The sequence below is a fragment of the Symsagittifera roscoffensis genome, chromosome 9 (assembly GCF_963678635.1).
Source record: "Symsagittifera roscoffensis chromosome 9, txSymRosc1.1, whole genome shotgun sequence".
Taxonomy (NCBI): domain Eukaryota; kingdom Metazoa; phylum Xenacoelomorpha; order Acoela; family Convolutidae; genus Symsagittifera; species Symsagittifera roscoffensis.
The window spans coordinates 13,539,596-13,558,531 of NC_087070.1; the positions used below are offsets into that span (position 1 = coordinate 13,539,596).

At 39.4% G+C, this 18,936-nt stretch overlaps 1 protein-coding gene and 2 non-coding genes across 3 annotated transcripts in view; 1 reads left to right on the forward strand and 2 right to left on the reverse strand.

Annotated features, from left to right (window-relative positions):
* The window catches only part of LOC134853881 (uncharacterized), a 158,685-nt gene extending 140,779 nt beyond the window's left edge, over positions 1–17,906 (forward strand). Inside the window, exons 51-64 of the mRNA XM_063869837.1 lie at positions 936–1,137; positions 1,576–1,790; positions 4,000–4,134; positions 6,598–6,750; positions 7,149–7,313; positions 7,504–7,675; positions 15,147–15,300; positions 15,428–15,586; positions 15,867–16,026; positions 16,405–16,537; positions 16,623–16,744; positions 16,841–17,000; positions 17,204–17,416; positions 17,687–17,906. Of these exons, the coding sequence (XP_063725907.1) occupies positions 936–1,137; positions 1,576–1,790; positions 4,000–4,134; positions 6,598–6,750; positions 7,149–7,313; positions 7,504–7,675; positions 15,147–15,300; positions 15,428–15,586; positions 15,867–16,026; positions 16,405–16,537; positions 16,623–16,744; positions 16,841–17,000; positions 17,204–17,416; positions 17,687–17,829 (2,286 nt within the window). The 3' untranslated portion in view covers positions 17,830–17,906. The remainder of the gene's footprint in view (positions 1–935; positions 1,138–1,575; positions 1,791–3,999; positions 4,135–6,597; positions 6,751–7,148; positions 7,314–7,503; positions 7,676–15,146; positions 15,301–15,427; positions 15,587–15,866; positions 16,027–16,404; positions 16,538–16,622; positions 16,745–16,840; positions 17,001–17,203; positions 17,417–17,686) is intronic.
* Positions 3,138–3,220, reverse strand: Trnal-uaa (transfer RNA leucine (anticodon UAA)). Its single transcript has one exon. It is a non-coding gene; the product is annotated as a tRNA-Leu (tRNA).
* Trnal-uaa (transfer RNA leucine (anticodon UAA)) lies at positions 3,527–3,609 on the reverse strand. Its single transcript has one exon. It is a non-coding gene; the product is annotated as a tRNA-Leu (tRNA).
* Positions 17,907–18,936: the final 1,030 nt, after the last annotated feature.

The following is an 18,936-nucleotide window of genomic DNA, read 5'->3' on the forward strand; positions in this document are numbered from 1 at the left end:
GGCTTTTGCAAGATAGTGCAATGTATTGAAGTTCATCAAAGCTTCAACAAAAATTAGTTAATGTAACTTGAGATCTTTTTTATACTCAAGAAAATCAAGAAGAATTTTGCAAATTTAGGCACTTCCGCGATATGAAAAAGAAAAATATGCAAAATTTCTTCAAATGCCATTCTCTTTAACGCCGTTTTAAGCGCAACTATGATATTTAATTAACATATTATCAAAACGCTCTTTACAAAACAGCTATTTTTTGGTGCAGAAAATTTTTATAATAATACGTCAACGCAAAACTCAAATGAAAGAAAAAGTACTTTGAAATTTTTTCCAATTTTTTCTTTTGTTTGATAACCGAGAGCATTTGAATATAACATTTATAAAATTTGTCTAAATTAGGTACACAAAAAATGAAGAAAAATTTTTATAAATTGATTAAAACTCATTCTTAAAGCTACATTTTCGGATCCAACTAAATTGATTTTATATCGATGCAAATCAATTTTTTAGGCCTTTGCTACATTATATGTGTGAAATCCATTTTTTGTTAGTAAGGTAGCCACCTCATGGAAATGAAGTGCAAAGTCAAGTTAGATAGTTTTTTTCCACTTTTCTGCCAACTTCAAATAACTATGAACCATGACTTGCACACAATCGATTTTTCATGTAAGAAATATCAAGTCTTTTAGTTTGGCCATTTAAGAGTAGAAGCGTAACAACAGATAAAACGAACAACAGACACTCAACAGATTTATAATAGTCAACGAGATATTGACAATTGAAAGTCATAATTAGGATGCTATAATGCTCGCAAAAACTTATTAACTTGTGTTTTTTGTGATATTTTAAGTGGAATTTGTGAACTCAAAGCTTCAGAACCATATGTTTCTGTAGATATAACAGAAAGTGTTTGTATTCTGTTCCGTGTTCTTTTTCATCAGGTCGTGACAGATACCCTGGCGCCTCTGATTGACCCGGACGAGGTGGTGAACGAGATAGAGATCCTGGACAGCTCCTCCAGCGACTCCGACCTCAGTTTCGACGATGACGACGACCAGGATGACTCGAAGGACTTGAGCTGCTGCGAGAGGTTCCGGAAGTCCAAGTTCTTCTGTCTCGTCCAGTGCTGCTTCGGATGGACAGGTGCGTGAGGGGGGGGGGGGGTGTTGGTCGCTGTTTTTGCTGCCAAACAGAATAAATGTGACTGAAAACGCTGAAAGTAGCTTTGCTCATAATTTATGCATTAATTGGTAATAGAGAAGTTAAAATAAAGATGAAAAACAGAAACAGCTCACTTTCCTTTTTTAAATAGAATCAAAATGTTGAAACTGTATTGGTGTCAAGCATGATTGATGCATAACTGCCGAAAAGGGCAGAAAAACTTTGCAAACCTTTTTAGGCAATCAATCGAACATAAAAGTAGTTTCTGTGCTTTGGTTTCCTTCAGCTCTCTTACATTTCCTCCTGTTTATGGCTAATTTGAATTGGTAAGTCAATCCAACTCATTGAGATGTTTCCAGGTGACTTTCGTTGTTCAGTTTAGAGTGGGTGGAAATAGTTGGATTGGTTGTTGTGCTTCAGAGAAGAAGCGTAAGAAGCAGCCGTTCATGTTGCCGGCCTCCTTCGTGTATATAGACTGGCTGCTGGCCATCACCATCATGCTAGCATGCACTGCGCTCATCTCCATGTACGCGGCCATGATCGCATTCCAGGGGGGCAGTGCCCTCATCTCCAAGTGGGTCGTCACCATGATAGTGTCCATGTTCATGTCCATTTTCATGATACAGCCATTCAAGGTAACGATACCATATATTTTTATTTATTTATCCACGAGGGATAGGACCAACATACGAGCTGTACAGCTCATCACGGCGAACCGCTGTTGTGCCCCTGCTTAAGAACTACATGCAATTTTTTTTTGGTTATTTTTCTGGGCTGGGTAATGTTGCCTCACCCTCAAGCAACGAGCACGGATCATGGTGGGCCTCGAACATCCGACCTTTCGATTGAGAGGCGGAGACGTAACCACTTCACCACTGCTCCCCATATACACTCAGTATAGTAAAAAAAAAACAGTAGCACAAATGATACTGTTCGTGGATACTAATTTGCTGCACTCGTTGAGTTCTCTGAGAAAGATTTAAACTTATTATTCTTTTTCATTCTGTCCCACAAAAGTTTTTGTTTGTTTGAATTATGAATTTTTACAGTTCATGGTGGCATGTAACAGTTATGAAACTTTTTCAATGTTTTTGTACGATAGATTTTTGATTCACTGTATTTGATAGCCTTTAACTTAAGAAGTTTACATTTTTATCAACTTGAAGAGCATCATATTGATGAAATAGATTAAAATCTTGACACAAAATCACATAATTTAGAAAATGAGGATGATATTGAAATCGTTTTCTCTCAAATAATGCGTTTCGATTGTTGTTACTGGGGTTCGAACTCTGTGTTCGAACTTTATGTCCAACGCGGTGACCACTCGGGCGTAATATCTTGGAAGCTGTGATCATCAAAAACGAATGGCTAAAAATGATTCGCAAAAAATTTTTAAGAAATCAACGAGAAAACGTCAAGTGTTTGATCGGCATGCCACTCTTGGGATTTATATTTGGTCTCTTTAACTGTCATAACTCTTAGCCCATCAACAGAAACAATAAAACTCAAGTTTTCCTTTGTTATTTTTTGAGAGCGGCAAACAATTTTTTTTGGAAAACAGTTGTGTTATCAGCTTTTCATCTCATTTTCAAAAACTTTCTGCAACCACTGGGGTTTGAACGCAGGAGGAATTTAGACCATTAGAACCTACGTCAAACGCCTTAACCACTCGGCCGTAGTAGCTTGCTTTAATAGCTTAACAAAACACGATTTCAGAAAAGCAAGAAGATTCGCAAAAGAAACTCTTCTAAGTATTTGATCGGCATGCCACTATTGGGATATATAAAAATTACTTGATCTCTTTAACTGTCATAACTCTTAGCCCATCAATAGAAACAATGCAACTCGAAATTTTTTTCGATATTTTTAAAGAGGGGCAAGCAATTTTTTTGGAAAAACAGTTCTGAAACTGAACGAAAAGGAAAATTATTAATAGTTTTGAGTTATGAGCTTTTGTAATCTCATTTCCAAAAATTTTATGCTACCACTGGGGTTCGAACCCAGGAGAACTTCTGTCCATTGGAACTTAAGTCCAACGCCTTAACCACTCGGCCATAGTAGCTTGCTTTCATTGCTTAACAAAATATGATTGCAGAAAAGCAAGAAGATTCGCAAAAATGTTTTTAGAAAATCTTCTCAGTAATTGATCGGCATGTCACTATTGGAATATATAAAAATTACTTGATCTCTTTAACTGTCATAACTCTTAGCCCATCAATAGAAACAATACAACTCGAATTTTTTTCGATATTTTTAGAGAGGGGCAAGCAATTTTTTTTTGGAAAAACAGTTCTGAAACTGAACGAAAAGGAAAATTGTTAAATGTTTTGTGTTATGAGCGTTTGTAATCTCTTTTCCAAAAAGTTTCTGCTACCACTGGGGTTCGAACCCAGTAGGACTTTTGTCCATTGGAACTTAAGTCCAACGCCTTAACCACTCGGCCATAGTAGCTTGACTGGATCAGCGGAATGAACGGAGTCGTGTGTAATATTAATTTATGCATATGGATTCAATTGATTCATCCGTCATCGATAACAAACACAAACTAGACACACTTCACTTGTTTTTGGAGAGATTCCTGGATATTGCGACTGCGTTTTGATGTTGTTGATAAATGTTAATTGAAATATAGCGCAAGATGATTCATACGAATCGGCTCAATTGGCAATTTTCAAACACCTAAAAAAATAGTCGCAAACACTTTTTTTTTAATTTTGAGCTGTAAAGTTTTCAGATGTTCTTTAATGCCAAAAAATGGCTATTTAAAAGTCAAAATGGAAAAGTCACAAATAATCCTGATGAAAATTGGGATTTAGAAATGATAATGAAGAGCTGATTTAGATCTTCCTGTTGGCCGTCCTTTTCTCCCTCCTTTGTCAGAAGAGAGCGAAGAAGCGGAACAGCGACACGGAAGTGCTCGAAATGATAGACAATGAGAACGACACTGAGCAGCAGCAACTACCAGACTACGACAAGGCAAGGGCTCAACTTCAAAATTATAATTCATGCTAAATACTCTTGGCAATTTTGGTCAGATTCAGTAGGTGATTGTCTCAAAACAGGGGATGACTTAAGTTAAACAATTTTTGAGCTTTTTTCTTGTGTTCAAAAGCTTAAAACGAGTAGCTTAAAACTTCAAAAGCTTCAAAAGCTTTGTTTTAAGACAAGTGCATATTAAAAATCATAATGAAAAATCCTTTTTGATCTTTACAGGGGTAGATCAAGGATTTTCTTGAGCGTGGGGGGCGGATTTACAAAAAAATTTCGAAAGTTTTGTCGACCTTTTTTTATGTCGACCAAATTGATTTTCTGAGCTCTCCTAAATCACTATAAATAATCAATTTTTCTGCGCCGCAGGCAAGGTTTTGAAAAACAGGCCAAAAAAGGCGTTTTTAGGCACTTTTTGGAAAATATTGACCAAAAAATCCCTTTTTTTCGGCTCCCCCCCCCCTCAACAATTAGTTTATTGGCGCCGAAAGCGCCACCTTTTGGTCCCCCTTCCCCTAAATCCGCTACTGGATCTTTATGATTTCGATCATCTACATCAAAAAAACGGTTTAATTGAAATTTTGGGGTTCAATCGAACAACAACAAAATTCTAGATTCTGAGTTTCCAATTTGCTCCCAACTGGCACCTGAAAACAGTCTTGTAGCATTACGGTGACCATTCTAATTGACGCCACCAAAAGTGCACATTTATAACAAACAATTTCTGCAATGTGCTTGATTCGTAAACGAATTTATAATGATTATGATTATTATTATGATTATTATTATTATGATTAAGATTATTATTATGATTATGATTATTTTTATGATTATTATATTACTATTATGATTATAATTATTATGATTATTATGATTATGATTATGATTATTATTATTATGATTCATATTATGATTATGATTAAAATTATTATTATTATTATGATTATGATTATTATGATTATTATGATTATTATGATTATTAATAACACTATTATGATTATTGAAATGATTGTTAGTTTTATTATTATGATTATTATTGTCATTATTATTATTATTGTGATTATTAATATTATGATTATTATGACTATTATGATTATTATTATGATTATTTTTATGATTATTATGATTATTTTTATGATTATTGTGATTATAATTGTTAATATTAATATTATTTTTATGATTATTATGATTATTATTTTGATTATGATTATGATTATTATGATTAGTATTATGATTATGATTAATATGATTATGATTAATATGATTTTTATTTTTATTATTATGACTACTATGATTATGATCATTATTATTAAAGTTATTATATTATTATTTTTATTATGATTACTATTTTGAATTTTTTTATGATTATTAATTTTATTATTATGATTAGTATTATGATTATGATTATGATTATTATCATTATTATGATTATTATTATGATTATGATTATTATTAAGTTTTGCGACTTCAAATGAACAGTTTTTGGTGAGCTAACTCGGTTCATTTATATGCCCTTGGCATTAAATCAGGGGCTGATTTAGGGGGGGGGGGGGCGGACGCCCCTCCCCCTAATGGATTGGAACCCCTGCCAACCCAAAGGGTCCCCCATTTGGTACTTTTTAAGAAATCCATTTTTGGCCGACCCACCCTAAAATTTTTCTAAAGGCGCCTTTGGCGCCAATATATACTAATTTTGAGGGGGAGCGCGCGCCAAAAAAAAAACGCGTTTTTTTTTGTCAAAATTTTCCAAAAAGTGCCCAAAAACGGCTTTTTTGACCTGTTTTTTCAAAAAATTGTCTGCTGTGCAGAAAATTTGGCCAAAACAGGGTCTTTTTACTGCTTTGGGAGAGCTCGGAAAATCAATCTGATCGACCTAAAAAAAAACGTCGTCAAAATTTTCGAAATTTTTTTGAAAATCCGCTCCCCCTCGAGAAAATCCTAGATCCGCCCCTGCATTAAATAAAAATAGTTTATCCTGGCAAGAACATCAATTTAGAGTTGAATTTGTTATTTTTGACTATTGATACTTGTTGAAAAAACTGCAGGGTTTGACGGCCGAAAATCGATCTTGTTACTGAAGAGCAGCAAATGATTGATAATAAAATTGAAATTAGATGGTCTAAATTGATTCAGGGGGAGAGGCGTCATTTATTTCCGCCACATTTCTTCCCAGTATCGCTTTCTGGTTGATCCGATGCCGATTTATTGAGAAAGCAAACAAGTTGAGAAACTTAAGTTTGTTGTTCAAGAAAAGAAAAGAAAAGAAAAGAAAGGGCGCTGATGCTGCAAAAGTGGCAGTCTTCTTTTTCACATCCATCGGCATCAAGAATATGTTCAGGGCCAAAGATTTGAAAAAAAAAGATTCCTTGGAGCCACAGATCTTCTGGGTACCAAAAATGTGTAGATACTTTTTTTGGGGCCTGTTCAGACTTGAACATGTTTGTTGTGCAGGACCAGCACTTGTACGCGGGTGACGAGGTGGGGGATCTGATTGTGGGCAAGTTGCCGGACGAGGAGTATCTGGACGAGGAGAATGAGCTGGCCAAGAGGAAGAAGTTGCTACCTGGACAACTGACTCGCAGCAAGAAGGGATTCCTCCGAATAGTAAGCCCTCTTCTAGTTTGAGATCATCCGACTTACAAAAAAGAACCCAAAAATAAACACAATAACGCAATGTAATATTTGTGTTACATGGAGAGTTTTTCAGAGAACCCTTCTGTCAAAATCAGAACACATTAAATCTGTCTTTTTGTCTCTGAATTTTATTAAAGTTCCATCTCTATAGAACAATCACGGGAGGTACAAATGTAAGCATTTGATTTCATTTCACCTTGTCTGTTACAGCAGAATCAAATGATTATATCATAGTGACCGGAGAAGTTTCCGGGAATAGTAAAAGTATTCGGATAATGCGAGATACCTTATAATATGTCTCTGCTCTGACCTTGAACCCATACTATAGCAGTGACCTTTGCTCTTGTGCTATGTTGTGTTGTGTGTAGGTGCGCACTAAGGAGATCGGCATGTTCGGGGTGGTGCAGGAGATTACAGTCTACGCCCTGTTCACTTGGCTCCTCTTCTCAGTCTGCTACATAGAGAAGGACGCCACCGGATACCTACTCTACGAGGAGGTCAAGGATGTCCTCTTCACCAACTCATTCGACCAGGTACGACTACACTAACTAGCTTGGGAGCCAAAGCGCCATCCAAAATATTCTCAAAACCTCATTCTGTCTCTTCTTGGCGCTTTTCCCAGCATGCATTCGATAGAGTATTCAGAAATGCGAATTATGTTCACACTTCGAAATGAGATTTTGCAGAGAGTTAGTTGTGTTGTGAGTTGTGTTGTGGTGGTAGGTGCACGACATAGACAGCTACTGGGACTACTTGATAGACCACTACATGCCCAGCATGTATGCCACTGCATGGTACAATGGGGACAGACCACTGGGGCTGTATGGCTACTTCGGGGATAGAAACAACCTCATCATCGGCTACTCTGTCATCCGACAACTCAGAGTCAGGAAGGGTGAGCACATGAAACAAAGACAACTCAATTCTGAGCAAAAGAAGCTCGTTAAAAGGCCATTAAGTAGCAGAAAACCATACCTTTAACTCATTTATTTATTACTCATTTTTAATCATTCGACTTTTCAGAATTTTAATGTTGTTAAGAAACTTGTTTTGACGATCTTGTTTTTCCCCATTTCCCGACTGAAAAAAATATCACTCGTAACAAGTTTAAAAAATCGTGAGTTTAATTGTAGACACAGTCCATTACAAGGGTCGAATTTTTGAAAACAATTGTGGTACTGCAGCATCCGGTGTACGTAGCCTTGAGGACAGTTTGCTAGCTACTGCATCTGCAGTAACCATATGTGCTAACTATATTTATTATGCTATTATTATGTAAGAGTGGTCAAGGCCATTTGGTGTTACTAAAACGTTATAGATGAGTTGGTCAGTGTTTCATATTTCAAGCTATAAAACAGTAACCAAATCTCAGCTACTAACTTCGTTAACAAGACAAGATCAAGAACAGTAAATTAACAGTATCTCTTCTTACTTTTATTCCACAACACGCTACGCAGTTTAGGAATATCACATGGCGCAGCCAGCAGGATTTCTGGCTCAGGATAATAGAACTGACGTGGGAATCCCTGTTTTCGGGACCACAGCGAACTCTGATCCACCTTGGAATTTTAAAGTATGATTCGATCAGTTCCTGCTGGCGGTAACTGTAAAAGAAAATTCAACCCAGAAGTTATGCTGGAAGATCCTAAACCAGTGTTGGAGGAGCCGGAACCCCGTCCAGAAACACCCAGAGAGGGCGAATCTGCTGCTGCAACAGCAGCTAGAGAAGCACGGGTCAGACTATTAAAAGATCGAGTAGCAGCCGAGAATGAAGAGAGGAGAGAAAGAGGACCTAAAGTGGGTCACAATATTTACTACAACGAAGTTCAAAAGCGATTAGTATCCAGACTATTTCTTGCGTTTGGGACGGAAGGAAAGAAACGTTTTGTTCAAAAAATTCCACATGTTGAGATTTCTAAATTGGAATTTAAAGAGATGGCTAGATTAGCAAAGGAGACTTTTGAAAAATGCCAGAGCATCACCTATGAGCGTTACAAGTTATTCAATAGATCGCAGGAAATGGGAGAATCGTTGGAGTCATTTCATGCCGCACTAACTGCTCAAGCAGCGAAATCGGCATTGGACACTTTAGAAGATGAGTTAGTCAGAGATCTCTTTATTTCTAAAATGCGAAGTCCAGCATTGCAGGACACGCCCACGTTCGAAACATTACCTCCTGAAGAAGTATTAAAACGTGCGACAAAATTCGAGCAGAGTAAACAATCGACACAGGCGTTTCAGAAGTCCTCTCTGGGTACTGCACAAACAATAACTCAACCAGGTTCTCAAATTAAAATCAAGCAGGAACCAATCCTGGCGGTAGGAAACAGGAATCAGAATACTAGAAAACCCTATCGCGAAAGGAATAGACGGAAACTGCCGGAAGGAAGGGCGATATCGAATAAATATAACGCAGATGATAGGAAACAATGCAATAGGTGTGGCAAACCATATGTAGATGGTCATTTGAAAAATTGTGCGGCAATGGGAAAACAATGTAAGAACTGTAATAAACCAAACCACTTTGCTCGAATGTGTCGTTCACAACAAGTCAGTGAAATAACTGAGAATACAGAGAGTTCGGAGGAAGAATGTAATTTGATTCAAACATTTGATTCGTGCGAAGAATTTGAGGTTATGGCAATTGAACAAAAAGACAGTCAGATAGAGATGATCAATCGATACATCGAAGATAAAGTAAAAGAGAACAGTGGCACCAATGGAGTGAACAAACTCGAAACGAAAAAGATTGACATTCGGAAAGATTCAACATCGGGAAGGATGAAATCACTGAAAGCCCTAATCCGAAATGATAACCAAATAATAAATATGACCGGGGACACCGGAAGCCCAATTTCATTTATAAATTGGACAGTGGCGAAACAGATTTTAGACTCGTCAGGGAAAATACAGTTTACTCCGGTCGAAAAACTGAACTTGCCAGCACAATTCGTGGACTATAATAAAAAACCAAGTAGCAATATTGGGTGCGGTGAAGGCAAAAATACGGTCCGCTGGCTGGTGTTCCGGATGCCACATTTCTGATAACTGAACGAAGGACACGCTGTATCTTAGGTTTAGATTTACAAAATAAAGTGGGTATAGCCACTACGCAAAGACACGCCCCGAAGATAAAATTCCGATTTGACTTAATGCTGTGCGAACAGTCGGGGCCGTGGAAAAAAAATTCTATGATGATTTCAAACCCCTGTTTGACAGAAAAGGACGATCAGTACATCATGTAGTAAATACAACATTCAAGTACCCTCTCTGCCCGATTCAGGAAAAAGGGAGGAGAATACCCATCCATGTGCAAGGAAAAATTGAGAAGGAAATCGAAAAATTACTACTAGAAGGCCATATTCAAAAGTTAGACAAGTGTACTAGTGATTGTTTCATAGCCCCTATTGTCATCACAGTAAAGAAAGATGATTCAATTAAATTGGCTCTGGATGCAAAGCCCATCAACAGACAATTATACAAAAACAAGTATCAGATGCCGAATGTGGATGAGCTGTTAGACGGTGTTAGTCAGATAGTAACTGCACAAACAGCAGGTACCTTGTTTTTTACTGTGTTAGATCTGAAATATGCGTATAATCAGTTAAAATTCCAAGAATACGTTTTGTTTCTTGGACGACATATTGATCGTCTCAAAGGGATCGGAGCTAGAACATGAAAAACTAATTACCGACGTTCTAATGAAATTAGATAAGGAAAACTTATCCTTGAAGCTGTCGAAATGTGAATTCTTTAAAACAGAAGTAAATTGGCTTGGACACAAACTTTCAGAAAGTGGGGTTACCCCGAAAATTACGAAAACGGAAGCTATCCTTAAGTTAGAGCATTCCAAGTCGCTCAAACAACTTAGATCCTTTCTAGGTAGTATTAATCATCTTTCGAAGTTTATACCAAATGCAGCCAATTTGACAGACAAGCTTAGACCATTATTGCGTGAGGAAAATGAAAAGAAAAAATTGAAAAATATTAAAATCCCAGTGAAAAAATTTGAATGGGGACCCGAATATACTGAAGTATTCGAAGAAATCAAACAAGCGGTAGCAAACATTGCTAAACTGAATTTTTATGACCCGAGTAGGGATAATCGGGTCAATTGTGATGCAAGCCATAGTGGACTAGGGGCATCGTTAGAGCAACAAACAGAAAAGAACGAATGGATTCCAATTTCATTCGCATCGCGCTACCTGAATAATCAAGAAAAAAGGTATTCTACTAATGAGCTTGAGTTGTTAGCGGTAGTGTGGGCAGTTGATCGTTTCAAACATTACTTATTAGGAAAAGAAATTTGTAATAGTCACTAATCATAAGGCATTAACATCCGCCTTAGAAGGCAATAGGTCTAACAAAACATATCAATCAAGATTAACGAGATGGGTGGACAGATTATTGCCTTATCAATTCAAAATTGTCCATATTCCGGGAAAGGATATGGGGATAGTCGATTATCTATCTAGAGAACCAACCGGAGAACCTTGGCCAGAAACCAAATTGGATGAAAAATTTGTGGTCACTTCAACTGAGTGTTTTCATAGAGCACTCGACTGTTTGTACAGTCGACTGAATGATACTGATGTAACAATTCAGAGTGAAAAAGTTCTAGACTATTCTCAAAAACAGAAAAGAGAAGACAAGTTGTCAAAATTCAGGCGTGGTTGCCATAGCAACAAAACTGTCAAAAACTGAACAAAGCTCGATCGGAACGAGAATTGTTGCAATTCAAATTTTTTGCCTATTAATAACGTGTTGAATCAGAACACTTTTGTCAATTTCAATAGAGCAGTTCAGTCGGTCAATTTAGTCAAAAATAGTAAACAAATCTCAGAAGAAATGGAGGACGGAAAAATGAAGAAAAAGACAGTGAGGATCGGAGACTGTAGGACACAGGAGGAGAGCGATAAATTAACGGAAGAAGAAATAACCGAGACTACCTTTCATCGAACGTGTCGGATAAGGAGAGGAACACTAGAAGACAGCTGTGCTGCACGATCAGTAATGTGGGATCAAGACGCGGTGGAAACAAAAAACTTACTATCCATTTGGGATCTGGTCAGCAAAGATCAAGAGATGTCGGGAAACATCAAAGAGCTAGAGGCGGTCACTCAGATGGTCACGAGCAGCCCAAGAGCAGGTACTCATTCAGTTTCACCAACTAAATCAATCATAGAAGTGGATTTAACTGCGGAGGACGACAATCAGAGTCAAGAAGTCAGCGAAATTCAACCCTCGAAAAGGATTAACAAACGGCAAACGCAGTTGGAGAGCTCATTGGCAGACATGGGAGACGTCGGGAGTTTCAGTTTATCGAAACTGTTCGATAAAACGCTGTTGGCTGAACTCATCTCTGAGGATGTGCGGATGGACCGATTACGTCGCGTAATAGAGAGGAAGGATCGGGCAGGATTTGAACTCATGGGCCCATATACGACTCCACTGTGGAATCAACTCTCAGTAATCGATGACTGCATATTGGTAGACAATAGGCTAGCAGTACCAATTCAACTGCGTCAAGCAGTTATGAAGCGCATTCATAGAGGACATCCGGGGCAAGAGGCAATGATTGACGTGTCCAATTATTTGTGGTGGCCCCACATGCACAAGGATATCGTGAACTTAGCGGAAGAATGTAGAGAATGTACACGCTATGGTAAGAATGCAAAATGGATTTTACCGAAAAATTCCTCACAACCACTGCCACTGCTATCGCAGCCAGGTCAGGAGGTTCAGTTAGATTATGCAGGACCTTTAGAAGACTATAAAGGAAAGAAAATCTACTTGCTAACAGCGATTGATCGGTTTTCGAAGTTTCCTTCGGTGAAAGTAACAAAATCAACGGGGGGAAAATCCACTATAAAATTCCTACGGTCGTACATAGATACACACAGAATCCCAGAATCGATAAAAACCGATCAATTTTCCGGATTCAAAGGAAAAGCAATGAAAAAATTCTGTCTCGAAAATAATATAGAACAAAAGTTCTGCCCGGTGGGCGACCATCGCGGGTGTGGTCTAGTCGAAAGAACAATTCAAACCATAAAAAGGCGTTTGGGAGTGATGCTACTGGAAGAAAATGTAAAGTCAATTAAACTATGTCTCAGTACGATAATTAGGGACATGCGGTGGATAAAACAGAAAACCATACAGAAATCACCGTTTGAAGCACATTTTGGTAGATTACCAAAAACGGAGTTTAAAATTATACGAGATAAATTTGTAGAATTCTCTGATCATTTAGATAAGCAGCATCTGGAGAGGTCGGCATTAACTGCAAACCAACTCAAGAAGAGGATTGACCAATCTCGGGATTCTCTAAAGATCGTCAAAAAAGGGCAGAAAAGCAAGGATGTCAGTCCTCTCTTCAAACAGGCCAGTATGTCGACACAGGAGAGAAACAGAGCAAGAAATCTCCGGAACCTGTTAGAGGCTAACGCAAACTGGAATGCAGAGCGGCGTAGATATGACGGACCCAGCCTCACACAATTAGTGGACACCACAAGTACAATTGACCCCGAGTTGCGAAAGGAGCTTCTTTACTCATGGGAAAAGGGATTTGTTGAGGACAAACCAAAGGGGTCGGAGTGGAACAGCCACAACCTCAGTCGCAGAGACGAGACAAGAAAAAGTGGGGCGGCACTGACAAAACCGTTCAAAGGGAAGGTTGCTTTCGATTCGTCAAAAACAGTGACAACAGCTGCAGGAGCAGTATACCGAAAAAGTGATCTGGTAAAGTTGCCGAGTTCCCCTACGAAGATACCCAAGGAAGGGACAAACCAAAAGGAGAAGGCGAAGAGTCCATCAGAGGAGCCAAAGAGTAAACACCAGAAGAAAGATGACGAACTATTTGAGGACACGATATCAGAAGAGGAGGAATGGAACATACCGAGGGAACAGGCAAAGGACCTGTTTCAAGACAGCGAGACTGGCTGTCGTAACATCGCGGGACACACTGTTGGTGGGGGACTCAACCTAGCAATAAAGTGAGCAAAGCCGAATCTCGGGGGTCCAAAGACAGTGGGACCGAAAACACAAGAGCAGGTGGAGTTAAACCCGTTAGGGGACTCGCAGGATAAAAGAGATCGAACACTTAAATCCAATGGGAAAGATAAAAAAGAAAGCTGCTGTAACAGCAGAAGAAGTCACTGATCCAGGACAAACAGAAACGGTGGATCAAGCTGATCAACCAGGCAGTTTGAGCACCAAAATTGGACAGTCTAGGAAGCGCATAACAAGGGACACCTCACCTAGTTCAATCTTGAATGCGTTCCAAAAACAGGACATGGGAGACGAGGAACAGCAAAGCCTCGCCGATCAAGTGTTGACTAGAGGTCTGCAAAGAACGGCGGACGAAATTATTAAATCGAGAAAGGAAAATCAGACAGAAACTACAGGCGAACACGGATCTCCATCAGGAATTTCGGACGACTCAGTCGTAGACGATCAAGGGAGTGCGAGCGTGAGGCGTAGTAAGCGAACCATGAAAAACCAGGGGCCTAAAAGACTGGGCAGCCCAGTCAATTATTCGGATAAATACATTAGCGCGGACAAAGAAGCAGACAATAATCCGATGGAAACCCGACTGAAGCTTTTAGAACGCCATTTGTTCGTAAGAAGTTTGGTTATGCCGCTTTGGATACGACACAACCGTGGAGCACGCAGTGGAAAGTGCCGTTAGAAGTTGAAAAACACTCAAAATAGAAAGAAGAAATCGGGAAAAACTTATAGTAAAAACTCAAAAACCTTCATGCATCAATGGGACCACAAAAACTGAGCTGAAAAACTCGTAGTATTGTTATTTAAAAATTTTTATATGTATTAGATAAAATTTTATTGGTCCCTGGGGGAATTTGGTACTGCAGCATCCGCAGTACGTAGCCTTGAGGACAGTTTGCTAGCTACTGCATCTGCAGTTAACATATGTGCTAACTATATTTATTATGCTATTATTATGTAAGAGTGGTCAAGGCCATTTGGTGTTACTAAAACGTTATAGATGAGTTGGTCAGTGTTTCATATTTGAAGCTATAAAACAGTAACCAAATCTCAGCTACTAACTTCGTTAACAAGACAAGATCAAGAACAGTAAATTAACAGTATCTCTTCTTACTTTTATTCCACAACACGCTACGCAGTTTAGGAATATCACAACAATTTAGCATCTATCTTCCGTTGAGGAAACAGACACCTTCCATTTTGCCGTAACCGATCTCACCGTGAGGAGGCCGATAAGACCCTCAAACTGTGACCGAAGTGGGATTCGAAACCACGATCTAAGAACCCACACCGCCCTTGATTTTCTGATAAAACTCCTTTCCAATGAGTTCCAGTTAAATCGGGCTCGTACTTTGTAGACTTGTGTTCTCCTGTGAAGATTGGGCGCCACAACATTTCCAGAGAGTGCATACCCCCCTTCGCAGACGAGTTCGAGGACCAGGGCAGATATGGGCCGGGGTGGATCCGATTTGACGCCAACAACCCGTACCACATACTCAGAGAGGAGTACAGGTAATGAGCAGAGCGATGAAATGTTTGACAGTTTAGATCAACAAGTAGTTCCTAATTTTCTATGATCAGTAAAAGTTTTCGTACTTCTGTCGTCATCCAGTTCAAGGTCTGTAACTCTTATCTTCAGGTACGTGAATGCAGAAGAAATCGATGGGGCTACCTTCTGGGGCGAGTCAGCTTTCTACCCGGGTGGGGGATTCCTCGTGCACTTGGATGGAAACGTCGAGGACTCTACCAAGAAACTGCAGAACCTCAAGAACGAGAAATTCATCGACCGTTACACTAGGTTCGCGTCATTTTATTCTTCTCTTTTGTTTCTATTCAATGTTGAATTTTTCAGCGGAATTTACTATCAGTAATTTATAACGAACTGCAGAAGGAAAGATTTAAGAGTCATCCACAGCGAAAACAATCATAGCGATTTTCTTTAAGTAGCGTTATTACTCCTTCACCCCCCCCCCCCCCCCCTCCATCCCATCCATCATAATCTCAATCTTGCTACACTCCTCAAAAAACACCTATTTAAGCTGCTTTTAACACCTACCTTGTTTTTTCTTCACTTCTAGAGCAGTGTTCCATGAGTTCGCCGTTTACAACCCGACGTTCAATCTGTTCGCGGTGGTGACGATGGTAGCCGAGTTCCGAGCATCTTCGGGAGTGTTCGCATACTACTATTGTGACCCCCTCAGACTCATAATGTACCATGGACCAACAGCACCCTACCAGGTTTAAATTAGTGTCAACATTTCATATGCACTGTCAATTAAGATATTCTATACTCTTCCAAACATAGTTTCCTTGTTTCCAGAAACCGCTTTGCGGCATATTCTGAATTTGACACTGAGTTGAAAACTGAAGCATGATTATTGCAATGTTTTTAAGGACTGTAAGTTCAGAAAAGGTAGAAGTAGAGAACTTTGAAAGATCTGCGTCGTTCAAGGCGCACAGGATTTATGTTTTGAAAGAAACCTCTTTGTTTCGAAAGTCATTTTAAAAAGATATTAATAAAAATAGAGAAGTCAGTTTCCAATATTTGGGTTGTTTCTGCATCAAAATAAACTCCCTTTTCTTCTTGTTTATAATCATAGTTTTCTTCTACCTCAGATCCTGGTGCAAGTGGGACTGGGCATCTTCTTGGCTGTGTTCCTTGTTAGAGATGGGAGGCGCATCTACAAACAGAGGAAGGAGTTCTTCAAGAAAACCTGGAACTTACTCGACGCACTCATCGATCTGCTGGGTATGAGGAGTTCATTTTTACAACAATGTTAAAGAGAAAGAGCAAGCGAATGTATCTCACAAACTGACGTGTCACTTGACTTCAGGCATCCTGACTATTGTGGTGTTTCTGTACCGCTACACGAAGACGGAGGAGGCGATGAGCAGAGTGTCGTTGGTGGGGGGCAGACAGTTCGTCAACCTCAACTACTTAGTCAGCGTCTCATTCGTTAGTACTCCTGCACACAAAATACAAAACCGTTTCAGGAAATATTTTGATGTGTAATTGATGAAGACTTGCATATTTTGTTTCCCTGCTCGTCAGGTGTTCCTGATGATTCTGGGCTCGATCTGTTTCGTGTCCACCATCCGATTCCTCAAGATCCTCAACTTCAACAAGAAGATCTCCATGTTCCGTGACGTCATAGTCACCTGCAGACACGACATCGCCTCCTTCTCCATCATGTTCGTCGTGCTGCAGGCCGGTCAGTCAGCAAACCAATGTCATTTTACTTCAAAAAAGTGGCGTGTAATTACGACCAAAGTTTCTGTCAAACTATTTGGCTCATATGGCTCATATAATTAAATGGCCAGAGTTAAATGGCTCATATAATTGTTTGAAAGAGATGCTTGTCTATGTTGAGGTTGGCGAGGGGTTCACTTGACTTGACTTGAGTGACCATTTCAGGCTTCGTGACTATGGCCTACTTGTTCTTCGGCAACTTCCTGGTGAGGTACCGGACAGTGTTCCAGACACAGCAGTCGCTGTTCAACATGCTGCTTGGCAAGTTCTCCTTCCAGGACCTGATCGAAGTGGACGAGGCTCTAGCCGGCATGTTCTTCATGAGCTACTCCAACTGCATGCTCATAGTCACCATGAACATATTCGTCGTCATTCTAGGTACATACACATACAGCCCCCCATCTTTACCTCCCCTTGTAACGAATGGTTCCACGAAATTAGGTAGAACCAATTATACTTTGTGTAATGGCCATCTACCAGACTGAAAAAGAAAAAAGTAATATCTTTTTTTTGGCTCAAATGTGATTCGCAGACGATTGGTTGTTTGTTTCTATTTTTGCCTTGACGTAGTCAGACGCAATGAAGAACATGATGGTATATAGAGTATTGTACTTGTTCCATCTCTTCCCCCCCCCCCCTTCTGTTCAGATGCATCTGTGGGAGATGTGAATGAGGGACTGGCTGAGAAGAGCAACGAGTACGAGATCATCAGCTTCATGTTGGGCAGAGTGAAGTACTGGGTGAAGGACACTGTGGGCACGGCCAAACAGACAGTCCACGACATCAGTTAGTACACTACACTGCACTGCACTACACAAACCCCATGCTTCTCAAGAGAATGTTCTAGAACAATGCAATCAAACTACTCCTCCTGTCCTAGCAGTCATAGGGGAGATGATATACTATACTGGAGGGGTTAGGTGCTCAATCAATTCAATAGAAAAAAAAGCAAAGTGTTTCTTATCATGTTTTGGCAGAGAGAACAGTTTGCTCTGCTCGCAAACGTTTTCCAGTTCTAATTTTTTTTTAAAGAAAGCTTTTTCACGACTTTCGCATCTGTGTTTTTTTTCGGGCTCTCCATCCCACAAGTTTTTTTTCGACAGCAATCTCATTTTTTTTAAAAGCCTCGGGTGCAAAAAAGCCGCTTTGTTGAAAAACAAATCGCGAAATGTGGTTGCGGGTAGTAGAAACTAGCCCCGCAAGTAAAACTAGCCTCTGAAAACAAAAAACATTTTTTTCTCCTAAAATGATACTCGATAGATTTTAGAAATTTTCTCATGATTTGTTAAGAATCCATTTTAAAAAAGTGAAAAAATTCATTATGGGTTATAATGGATTTTTGCGGTTTAAAATATTGTCCATTTAATCGATTCCCATGTTATGCTCAGACCACAAAAATGGACTAAAAGTGGATTTAATTCCTTTTTTCGCAAAAACATAAATCATTATATTTCATTTGACATCCAATATAATGAATTATATAGTAAATAGAAGATCACATTAAAATGGATTTTTTCCCCTTTGTGTTTATTTGCGTCGTGCAAAATTTTGCAAGAAATTTATTTATAATTTGAGTAATGCGAGAAGCTTGCAAAGCGAGTGTACGGCCTACTCCATTTCTAACCTGAACTCAAATTGTAAAAAGAGTCCGTTAACTTCTCCGCCCTCTCCCCCTTAAAGTTTGCACCTTTGCTCCAGTACAACCCCCTCGTCCCAACGTTTGCCCTTTGCCCCCCCCCCCTCTCCCCACTTGAACCACCAAACCCGCCCACCTGACCACCTGAGACATTCCCACCTGAGCCAAAACCCATCTGAACCTCCCTCCCCTCACCTGAATTAGCCCCCTCCTGAAATAGCCCGCACTTGAATCAACACCCCCTCCCCCTCGCCACATTAGG